The following is a 13,246-nucleotide window of genomic DNA, read 5'->3' as shown; positions in this document are numbered from 1 at the left end:
GCTTGACACGGAATGTTACATTTCAGGAATTATTCCCGATAGTGGTGGCAGTTCGTGTATGGGGTGACGTGCTGTCGGCAATAAGCATTGTCTTTTGGTCTGACAGTATGTCGGTGGTCGTGGACATTAACAGACAAACAGCTAAATGTGAGATGGTCCTGCGTTTTTTGAAGAAGCTGATACTTTACTGTTTGAATATGGGATTTTGTTTCGGCTTTCCATGTCCCAGGAGCCGATAATAACACAGCGGATGCTTTGTCTCTTTTTAAGATGGCAGAGTTTCAGAGGTTGCGTCCAATGGCAAATGAGAGAATTACGGCATTCCCTGTGGATTTATGGAGCACTGGAGCCCGGTACTCATTACTAGCGTCTTCTGTCCATCGGAAGACGAAGAAGGCACATGAAGCAGAGGTTTGGGCCTATTCTTGCTTTCACATTGACCACAAGTTGGATGAGGTGGGCAACGGGTATAAGGGTGCGTCCTATTTGTAGGTGTTGAGGAACCAGGGCTGGTCGTTGGCTTTTTTTAAGCAATCTCCTTTTTCTCAAAATTACAGGGGAGTGCTGATTTTGCGGCTCATTTTCTTATAAAGAAAGATTTTCAGATATGGGCTAGGTTTGTCCCGGTTCGCTCTGATTATTCCTGCAGGCCGATTACCCTAGCCCGCCTTCAAAGTATTTTGGGGGTTCTCCTGTCAATTTGCGAGTCTACATATGAGCCAGTGCTGTTTTCTTTTGCATACAGACCAGCATTTTTCGGTACATTTAGGATGAGTCAACTGGTGGCATCATCGAGAGCAGATCAGTGGGGGGGATTAAATGGGCTCACGTGCATCTTCTCCTTGATCATGTGAAATCGATTTGCCCAAGTCTAAGACAGACCAGCTGGGTAAGGGGACGTGGGCCACGTTGTTTGCGGCCCCTAGCCAGGCATGCTTCCCTAGGCTCCTTTTAGAGCGCTACTTGAGGGAAGACCTGGGGTGGGTCATCAGAGCGTGCTGGTCCATGCAGGGGGGTGGGCCTTAACTCAATTTCAATTTACAACGGTGATGCAGAAAGCGTGCCAGGTATTGAGTCTGTCTACTGCAGGTTTCTCATCCCACTCCTTTTGCATAGGGCTGGCCACGGAAGCGGCATGTGTGGGTCTGCCCCCGCAGGCACTTCAGCGGATAGGGCAGAGGAAGTCTGAATGTTTTCAACACTCTGTTCAGCCAGATTTTAGGCCAATGGTGCAGCAATAAGGAAGCTTTGGCTTGGGTATGCGGCCATTCATTTGCATCGAGATCGGTTGCAAGGCTGAGGGACCTGATGTGGGGTAACAAGCGCGTGTACAATGGATTTGCATGTCAATGGTTGGGAGCTGGGGCCCTGCGCCTTAGACAGCTTCTTAATGTTTTGAGGGAGGCTTTGGTTGGGGGTCAGTTCCCTCGCCCTCAGGCTTTAGTGCTGCATATATGGGGTAATGACATATCTTAGTGGGGCAGGCACCGAGTGAGGACATGTATCCTGGTTTAGTTGGCATTCCTAGCACATCATTTTGGGGTTATGGTCTTAGTTTAATCTGAGATAATCCCGAGACAGGATTCGGGGAAAATGGTGAGCCCTGCAGCTATGAACATATCAGTAAGGAAGTTGAACATGGAATTGGCTAAGTTCATATGCATGCCTCGACTATGCAGATTTTGGCTTGGTTTATTAAGACTTTCCGCTCCCCAGAGTTGTTTCACAGAGAGGGTGTCCAAGTTCCCCCTGAAGGCTGTGACATGTTCATTCACGATTTGCTGGGGGGCTATTCACAAGTGTCTGCACCCTAGCACTGGGGGTAGCGCTGTTGGACAGTAGCCCAATCAGCCCTGTGGCACTGTTGACGGGGACCTACGCAACGGATTATGAAAATGTTCAGACCATGACCAAAAAGGAACTATGAATTTGCTACCCAGGTTGTGGATTGAGGGGTCCATTCGTGTCCACAAGGCCAAGTAGGCGAGGACAGCGAGGGTGGCCCCTCGGGTTGCCCATTGCGTGGATATTTAGCCCAGGCCCATGCGTTGGACTGTCCGGCTGGACATTAGATTTTCTGCAATTAAACCTGGAGCAGCTCAGACAGCCAGTAGGTCAATCAGGCAGCTGGCGGGTCGGCAGGGCTGCTAGGGTCAAGGCCATGGAACCAATGATGCAGGATGTAAAATACCTGTGGGTCCCCGTCAGAATCGTTTGTGGATTTTTTCTATAACAAAGTGTGGCCTGTTAACCTCCAAAAATTGGTGTCACATCATTCGTATAATACATTGTGGGTTTTATGTTATGAAGACATGGGCATATACGAGTGCACCCCTATAACAGGACAAGCAGAGCACCCAGCAGCACCTGTGTGTCACTGTGTATCCTTCCTTAGCATCTGGGCAGGTGCATCAGTGAGAATGTTACAGTGTCTTCAATTTCACAACACCCCATTTCTGGCTGATGCAGAACAGCAAAGCCCTTCTTCTCGGACCCGTCACAAAGACCCTAAATTTGATCTTAGGCAAGAATGGTTCTGCAAAACTAGTCAAGTGATTTTGTACAGGGCAATGGCATATATTTGTTATGAGGACAATTAAACTACAAGTACCAGAATGCAAAGTAGCGTTGGTTGAAAGTCCTGGCATGGCTGCATGGTGGCCACTTTGCAGCTTTGATCATCAGTTGCCAAGTATTTACTCTTTACAACATTAGATTGCTTGGCTATGTTGAAAAATAAGACGTACCTATACATCTATAGATGTGCTATGTCTCAATTAAGTAGTAAACGTTGAACAAGACATATTTGTGCATATGGCAAGCACACAAGTTTTTCCAGGCTCTATTAACAATAATATGAATTATGAGTGTAGCGAATAGCATACTTAGTAATCAGCCGAATACTGGACAGTTTGTCAAGTATTGGGACAAATCCGAATAGTTGTTTTATTCAATAAATCATGCTTCAATCTTTAACAAATTGTGGGCTATTTAAAATATGTATTCCCTTGTTTCATTACTATCTCCATTTTTAGAAAACTGTTTGCACATGCAAAACCAGTGCCATTGAAAGTGGCAGGTTTCACAAATGCACAGTGCCAGGTTGCAATGAGCAAAGTGGATACTGTAATTAGCAAGTTCAAGGTAGCTTATTTGGAAAGTGTGTTTTGAACCTTCTTGCAACTGACACAGAAATGTATAAATTGTTTCTGTCTGTCTGTGCGGGACACAAGTGGAATGTACGTTTGAAGGGAGAGGCCTACACCTCCCAGCTATTTGTCCCACTCGTTGGCCAAACAAGGGAAATAACTCTCGCTGTGAGGTCGATAGGATTGGAGCAGGGGTTAATTGTAGGAAAGCCTGACATGTGACTGCATCTATCCAAACCCTTCAAGTTCTAAGGAGGCCCTTGCCTGTTTGGTAGTCGCTCACATCCAGCAAATCTCAATCCATACTCACTTATCTCACATACTTCCTGCCAGGATGCAGCTCTCTATGGCCCTTTCTATGTCTTCAACTGTTCAACCCTCCAACGACAACATCAGCAGAAATATTGTCTCTCTGTCCACACAGAAAATTAATCTCATCTCTAATACCTTGCCTGTTGGGGCACAGTGCCCTGCAATGTTACTGGAGAGATTTCCCAATAAGCAAGTTCTCCCAAGAAGTTAATATGGGTTAAGAAATGTCCACATCCTGCACTGCCTGGCACGCAACTGACTCATACCCAGGCCTATTACCTGAGAAGAGGCAACCTTCCTATTTGGAAGCCTTCTAACTGCCAATTTCTGAAACTGATCTCTCTGACAGTGTCCCATACAAACAGGGTCCTCACACACACCCCTATCTCTCTATACTCCATCTGGGAGATTGGCGCACAGGAAAACTGGAGGGATTTCCCAACAGGAAGTTTCACTGAGAAACCTCCTAGGCGAGGGTATGCCACTCTGCCTGAAAAATACCGCATTACTGCAGCCCTACTGCTCCCCACTACCTCCTTGTGAATTTTTCAATTTGCTCCATAGATATTTCCCAAAAGAACAAACCATGCTCACCTGTCACTCGAGGGTAGTACCTGACTGATTTGCAATTGTCTGGACCCCTTTTGCAATGGCACAGACGGTCCAAAACAAGGTGATGTGGAGGGCTGCCCAGAGCAGTGCCAATGGTTCGGATTAACTCAAAACCTTCCACCCATAATTTCTTTTATTTCAGTTTGTCCCACTATGTGAGAGAGGGTATGCCCAGACGGGGGTCCCTTGCTAACTGTGCCATAGGGATTCAAGCTGCACCCCAAAGATGAGGCCCAACAAGGCTGAAACATTTCTGAGGATGCTTGTGTTTCCATGCAGAGGGGATCAGGCCGAGCAGTTCAGGCATAACTGCTCCCATTGGTGGCAGTACCTGACTGATTTTCACATGGCTGGACCCGTTTTGCAATGGCGCAGATGAGCTAAAAATCTGTGGTGTGGAAGGATGCCCAGAGCAGTGCCAGTGGTTCGGTTTAATTCAAAACCTTCCACCCATCACTTTTTTTGTTTCACCTCTCATTTTATCCTCACCACTCCTTTCCAATACACACACATACGCACTTCAGTCTGAGAATAAATAGGAAATGCTGTCAATGTTTAATTCCTTTGTTCTTTTGCAATCGGCACTCCATATTTGCCTCTCTGGGTTGTCACCGTTTTTTTTTTCAATTGAGTATTTCTTAGGGTTTGAAAATCAATAAACTATGAGGTGAAGAGCATTTTGTAAGAGGCAATTTGGCAGAATACTTACTCGAAGCCGAAGTTCAGTCCACTCCTAACAAGATGTACAGATGATGAATGTTTCACAAGCAGAGTTATCAATGATGTTGTTAAGCTGTCGATTCTCTTCTTAAATGAACAGGAGGTATATGTTTTATAGAATGAAACACTGAATTCTCAACATAAGAGGAAGGGAGAAATTCTACGGGCACATTCACACTTTTCCCTAGGGATACAAAACTGAAAGCCATGCCATGAGATGTTCACAGCAAAGGCACTGGTCTAAGGGAATGCCACTATTATGTGCTTGAAGAGAACAAGAACCTTGTTTCAACTGCTGGCCGTGCGTGATCAGAACTGTATCTTTAAAAAGTGGCACACAGTGTGTGCCATTAAATGAACATTGGTGATTTATGAAGGTTCAAATAGTTCAAGGAAGACACTGCTTATTAACCAAGTTGTTGAAGGCATACTTGGTTAAGACATTTTATTACAGCGGGGGCTTTTTTTCAGCTACAATACGCTCTATACCTTTCACAAAACTGCTTTGAGATAAACATGTCAGCCCCTTAACAGCAACATATTTGCAGTTAAAGGGTGCCCTTGTTAGGTTGTCTGGATAGCGATGTGCCACAATTGGACAGAAAAAGACATCGGTTACCAAAAAAAGATGCACCAAATCACTAAGTGCATGGAATGTGTGCATTGTAGATGGACACTTTCAAATGCCCCCTTTCAACCTGTTTGCTCATTTGCACAAATCCATGGGGGTGGGCTGTTTAGTGCATTTTAAAGTGCATTTTGTATTCTCAAATGGGATGGACTTCAACATTTCCAGAAAACAAAGACATTGATTACTACGGGTGCAGAGGGGTGAACAATATGTGCCCGGGCCATCCATGCCCATGTCATTCATGTTTTGTATCTGGAAGAGCCGGCTAAGGATTGCTACTGTCGCACTTGCATTTCGAGCCCTGTACACAATGACTGGTCTCTTTCAAGTGCTGTCCTTGTGAAATGGACTCGAAGCATCCACGTGGATGCTGGCCGTCTAGCAAACAGTAGTGTTGAGAGCGTGCTCCTCACACTAATGTATGCAAAGGGTCTGGCCACTGCTGCACAGCCTCCCTGAAATGATCAGATCAACTTTAATCATTCTTAGTTATTGATATATACACCCCCCCCCCCACACACACACACACACATCTGGTTCTGTACTGCTTAATGTCTGTATCCCTAGTGTTTTGAAGCAGCACTCCTGCAAGCCTCCACCCTTGCAAGGAATCACATCCCATATCCCCAATTTCCCCTGAAGATTTGGTGACCAGGAGCTTAGATTTTGGCAGTCCTGATGGTTTGGGGGTCTTCACAAATCTTCTCAATTCCATCCAATGATTTGCGGAGACCAACAAGTTTGTTTAAACAGGTTTGCCCTGGCCAGTTTCATACTTTTGAGTAACAAAAACTGAAGGCGCTCAAGAAATACTAGCTTAGTTCATTTATCGATTCGCAATTTAAAACCCAAAGAAGCCGATATTCTATGAGACTTGCAAATGCAAAATGAATCAATGGTGTGACTACAAATACAACGTAAGGATGACAGACATTTCAGAAGAGAGGGAACATGCTACTTTACCTTTTACGATTGTGACATTTTGGATGATCTGCCCATGTTTTACATCCACTAACTTCATTTCCTCCATGATCATAGATAAGTTCCTTATGTCAAAGTCCAGCCGAGCATTGAGGAGACTGAACCGCTCCCTCAGCAGGTCAGTCGAGCTCTGCATCAGGCTCATGGTCTTGTTCAGGTAGTACAGCTCCTCGGTGTGTGTGTTGAACCCAAGGGTGCAAGAGAGTCGGACCTCGTCCAGGTACTTCAGCATGCTGTGAACATGGTTGTCTGTTGCGTTGATATTCGTGAAGATGGTGCTGATTTCAATTTCGTGAGATATCATGCGGCCCTCCAACCCATCGAAGCGTTCGACGGTGCGATTCTGCGTGTACTTTGCGTGGTACTGGAGATCCTGCATATTCTCCTCATGGTCATCCAGGAAGGAGGAGATGTTATCCAGCTGCAGCTGGAGGCCCATACCCTGCAGCACCAGGTCATGCACAGCCTCAGCGTTCTGGCTGATCCTCTGGGTGGTGGTACTCACAGTGTTCTGGATGTTCTTGAATGTTTCACTGGTTTTGGCTGACGTGGCCCGCAGCCCACCAAAGATCCTGGTGTAGTTCTGCCAGTCAGTCACAATTTTTTGCAAGATCAGGGTCTCCTCGTTTGTCTTCCTCTGGATGAGGTGGATCCAGTCCGATGTCTGACCCACGGTAAAGTTGAACTGCTGCACGGCAGCTTTCATGTCATACCGCTCTTGAATCACCTCTTTCATGGAGTTGTCCAGTTCAGCGGTGGTCGTCTGCCAGTTCTTTACCTTCTCCAAGAAGAGGCCCAAAGTTTGGTTGAGCAGCTGGATGGAAAAGGAGTTGCCGTCTATTTCGCTGTTGATTTTGCTGGCGGTGGAGGTGAGGAGCTCGTTGTCCTGCACAGTTTTACTAAGCAGCACCTCCTGGTCCAGAAGCATTTTCTGGATTTCTTCTAATTCTCCCTGGAGTTTTCTGATTTCCACTCCCAAATGGCTGGCATCGTGGCAGAATGAGCAGTTACCCACAGAGTTTGGATCTAAAATACCAATTGAAAAGTAGCTGTTAGTTCCATTGCAACTCATTATTTGAATCTTTGGCTCAGCAAAAGGATCTCTGATGCACGTGCTTCAAACACTAAACACAGCTAAAAGAAACCATATCTTTAAGACCAGGTTTTCTCCAAGATCTCCTTCCTCAAGCTTTTCTCAAATACCTCTTTCAGGTCAAGAACCCCCATGACTTCCCAGATTCATTTTCACAGCAGTCCCAAAGCCCCCACTCTGCTGTCAAGAGGGAACCCCCCCCCCCCCACACTCCCTCAAACAACTGCACAATTATATGTCAGCATAAGGGTTCACATGTCTGTCTAGAAAGTGTATTGTGGTCGAAGTCAAATTCCAGAGTTAACATTTACTGCTGTAGGTCAGCCTGGAAAGTTTTGTACACAGTCGGTTCTAGAACAAGGCAAGACTATGCAACCACATAGGACGCCGGCAAGATGTGAGAGACAAATACGCCCACAGTGGACAAACAAACAGCAAATATGGTTCGAATGCATGATAAGGATATGCCGAAATGACGCTTTACTAGGGTGCTATGAATACGAGCACGGGCTCTGTTCGTGTGGATCGGAGCATGGCAGCACTGCTATGATATGTCTCTATGCAGGAATGTTTGGGAATAGCTGGGAACGTGGCAGAGGGTTACATGTCTTTATAACGAATAATTGTATCATGAATGCACATTAACGAAGATTTTATAACGACAAAACATATCAGATTTCTTTTATTTTTTATTATTTTTTTAAGGGGTTACCCCCAAACCTCTGTTTCCCACCCCTAAAAACCCACCCCAACTGTTTGCCCACAAGATTTAACCCCTTACCCACCCCCGCATACATTTTTAGCTTTTATTTTCGTTATAAAAATGTCCTTATATGTGCATTCAAATGTTCGTTATACAGACTGTATACCGTGGCAGAGAGTTAGTGACTTCTTTTGCACATAGGAACCTTAGGGATTCTGGCAAAGGCAACTCTGGACCTTCATCAGAGAGTTTTAAGTGCCAGGTCAGGGTGGGCACTACCTTTTGTGCTTCTGTTACATCCTTATCAGTCCACGCCCTTGTGTTGGCTTGGAGGCGGCCATACTGGACAAGCGCATGCTTGATGCCTTGTCTTTATTTCAGCGCATCCAGAAGTGTGTTCAGAAAGTCTACAGATTCAATCTCTGCCAATCATTCTTAACCTCGAACACGTGAACCAACTCATGGGTGTAGATTTAGGAGCTCTCCTCCCCTCACCCTGACCCCAACCTGTTTATTGGCATAAGAACCGTGGCTACTGTAAATGTGCTCCTGTCCAGTAATACTGCTGGGTATGCAGTCTTTATATCGAATAGTTTATAAAGAAGTGAACATATCTCGAATATTTTTTACTGAAAATGTTTATAGAGAATGCATTTAGGGGTGGCATAGAGGGTTAACTATTTTTGGGAAACGGTTGGGTGTGTGTTTTTAGGGGTCGGAAATGTCCCCCCCCCCCCACAACAAAAAAAGTGCATTCTCTATACAAATGTTCATTTTAAAATAGTCGATGTATGTTCATTCTTTATAAATTACTTTGGTATAAAGACATGTAACTGAATTAATTTCAGATGTCTGCACTATCGCCCGCTAAATTGTAATTCTGGTCATAGAATTTATTTTAAAAATGTAATAATACATCGACTGGATGCAGGTGACTGAGTGTCTGAAAGTAACTACATTCAGATAATGGCTTGACAGAGTTTGGTCGTTGTTTTTACTGACCATAGGTAGTGTGGGTCACAGCCCAAGATGGCCGCCAGAGATGCATGTTCCTGATCCACACACCACAGCAAGTAGGTCAGAGGCAAAGACGAGGACATAGCACACCCATTACAGCCCACCATCTCAAGCTGTACTTCCATCATGAAATGTAATGCCAATCATGTCACCAATCAATCTGGACCCTTGCACACCAAGGATACAAACTAGTACACTGCACTGCTTACCATCACATGACTATACTGACCACCATCAATACACTCCTTACCATCACATGACTATACTGACCACCATGACTACACTCCTTACCATCACATGACTATACTGATCACTATCACTACACTGCTTACCATCACATGACTATACTGATCACCATGACTGCACTGATGACCATCACATGACTATACTGACCACCATCAATACACTCCTTACCATCACATGACTATACTGACCACCATGACTACACTCCTTACCATCACATGACTATACTGATCACTATCACTACACTGCTTACCATCACATGACTATACTGATCACCATGACTGCACTGCTTACCATCACATGACTATACTGACCACCATCAATACACTCCTTACCATCACATGACTATACTGATCACTATCACTACACTGCTTACCATCACATGACTATACTGATCACCATCACTACACTCCTTACCATCACATGACTATACTGATCACTATCACTGCACTTCTTACCATCACATGACTATACTGACCACCATCAATACACTCCTTACCATCACATGACTATACTGACCACCATGACTACACTTCTTACCATCACATGACTATACTGATCACCATCACTACACTCCTTACCATCACATGACTATACTGATCACTATCACTGCACTGCTTACCATCACATGACTATACTGATCACCATCACTACACTCCTTACCATCACATGACTATACTGACCACTATCACTGCACTGCTTACCATCACATGACTATACTGACCACCATCAATACACTCCTTACCATCACATGACTATACTGATCACCATGACTACACTTCTTACCATCACATGACTATACTGATCACCATCACTACACTCCTTACCATCACATGACTATACTGATCACTATCACTGCACTGCTTACCATCACATGACTATACTGACCACCATCAATACACTCCTTACCATCACATGACTATACTGATCACTATCACTGCACTCCTTACCATCACATGACTATACTGATCACCATGACTACACTTCTTACCATCACATGACTATACTGATCACCATGACTACACTTCTTACCATCACATGACTATACTGATCACCATCACTACACTCCTTACCATCACATGACTATACTGATCACCATGACTACACTTCTTACCATCACATGACTATACTGATCACCATCACTACACTCCTTACCATCACATGACTATACTGATCACTATCACTGCACTGCTTACCATCACATGACTATACTGATCACCATCACTACACTCCTTACCATCACATGACTATACTGATCACTATCACTGCACTGCTTACCATCACATGACTATACTGATCACCATCACTACACTCCTTACCATCACATGACTATACTGATCACTATCACTGCACTGCTTACCATCACATGACTATAATGACCACCATCAATACACTCCTTACCATCACATGACTATACTGACCACCATGACTACACTTCTTACCATCACATGACTATACTGATCACCATCACTACACTCCTTACCATCACATGACTATACTGATCACTATCACTGCACTGCTTACCATCACATGACTATACTGATCACCATCAATACACTCCTTACCATCACATGACTATACTGATCACCATCACTACACTCCTTACCATCACATGACTATACTGATCACTATCACTGCACTGCTTACCATCACATGACTATACTGACCACCATGACTACACTTCTTACCATCACATGACTATACTGATCACCATCACTACACTCCTTACCATCACATGACTATACTGATCACTATCACTGCACTGCTTACCATCACATGACTATACTGACCACCATGACTACACTGCTTACCATCACATGACTATACTGATCACTACACTGCTTACCATCACATGACTATACTGATCACCATGACTACACTCTTTACCATCACATGACTATACTGATCACCATGACTACACTCCTTACCATCACATGACTATACTGATCACCATGACTACACTCCTTACCATCACATGACTATACTGATCACCATAACTACACTGCTTACCATCACATGACTATACTGATCACCATCACTACACTCCTTACCATCACATGACTATACTGATCACTATCACTACACTGCTTACCATCACATGACTATACTGATCACCATCACTACACTCCTTACCATCACATGACTATACTGATCACTATCACTGCTTACCATCACATGACTATACTGATCACCATGACTACACTCTTTACCATCACATGACTATACTGATCACCATCACTGCACTGCTTACCATCACATGACTATACTGACCACCATGACTACACTTCTTACCATCACATGACTATACTGATCACCATCACTACACTCCTTACCATCACATGACTATACTGATCACTATCACTGCACTGCTTACCATCACATGACTATACTGATCACCATCACTACACTCCTTACCATCACATGACTATACTGATCACTATCACTGCACTGCTTACCATCACATGACTATACTGACCACCATGACTACACTTCTTACCATCACATGACTATACTGATCACCATCACTACACTCCTTACCATCACATGACTATACTGATCACTATCACTGCACTGCTTACCATCACATGACTATACTGACCACCATGACTACACTGCTTACCATCACATGACTATACTGATCACTACACTGCTTACCATCACATGACTATACTGATCACCATGACTACACTCTTTACCATCACATGACTATACTGATCACCATGACTACACTCCTTACCATCACATGACTATACTGATCACCATGACTACACTCCTTACCATCACATGACTATACTGATCACCATAACTACACTGCTTACCATCACATGACTATACTGATCACCATCACTACACTCCTTACCATCACATGACTATACTGATCACTATTACTGCACTGCTTACCATCACATGACTATACTGACCACCATGACTACACTGCTTACCATCACATGACTATACTGATCACTACACTGCTTACCATCACATGACTATACTGATCACCATGACTACACTCTTTACCATCACATGACTATACTGATCACCATCACTACACTCCTTACCATCACATGACTATACTGATCACTATCACTGCACTGCTTACCATCACATGACTATACTGACCACCATGACTACACTGCTTACCATCACATGACTATACTGATCACTACACTGCTTACCATCACATGACTATACTGATCACCATGACTACACTCTTTACCATCACATGACTATACTGATCACCATGACTACACTCCTTACCATCACATGACTATACTGATCACCATGACTACACTCCTTACCATCACATGACTATACTGATCACCATAACTACACTGCTTACCATCACATGACTATACTGATCACCATCACTACACTCCTTACCATCACATGACTATACTGATCACTATCACTGCACTGCTTACCATCACAGCACTATACCGATCACCATCAATACACTCCTTACCATCACATCACTATACCGATCACCATCAATACACTCCTTACCATCACATGACTATACTGATCACCATCACTACACTCCTTACCATCACATGACTATACTGATCACTATCACTGCACTGCTTACCATCACATGACTATACTGATCGCCATCACTACACTCCTTACCATCACATGACTATACTGATCACTATCACTGCACTGCTTACCATCACATGACTATACTGACCACCATGACTACACTTCTTACCATCACATGACTATACTGATCACTACACTGCTTACCATCACATGACTATACTGATCACCATGACTACACTCTTTAC

The 13,246-nt window shown here is 44.0% G+C and overlaps 1 protein-coding gene across 3 annotated transcripts in view; it reads right to left on the bottom strand.

Moving 5' to 3' along the window:
• The window catches only part of SCARA3 (scavenger receptor class A member 3), a 271,642-nt gene that overhangs the window by 47,164 nt on the left and 211,232 nt on the right, over positions 1-13,246 (bottom strand). For all 3 annotated transcript variants that reach the window (XM_069605622.1, XM_069605623.1, XM_069605624.1), the window contains exon 5: positions 6,388-7,431. In XM_069605622.1, the coding sequence (XP_069461723.1) occupies positions 6,388-7,431 (1,044 nt within the window). The remainder of the gene's footprint in view (positions 1-6,387; positions 7,432-13,246) is intronic.

This window comes from Ambystoma mexicanum, chromosome 4p, assembly GCF_040938575.1.
Source record: "Ambystoma mexicanum isolate Mex_15411 chromosome 4p, UKY_AmexF1_1, whole genome shotgun sequence".
NCBI lineage: Eukaryota > Metazoa > Chordata > Amphibia > Caudata > Ambystomatidae > Ambystoma > Ambystoma mexicanum.
This window is presented reverse-complemented; position numbering and strand designations above follow the sequence as displayed.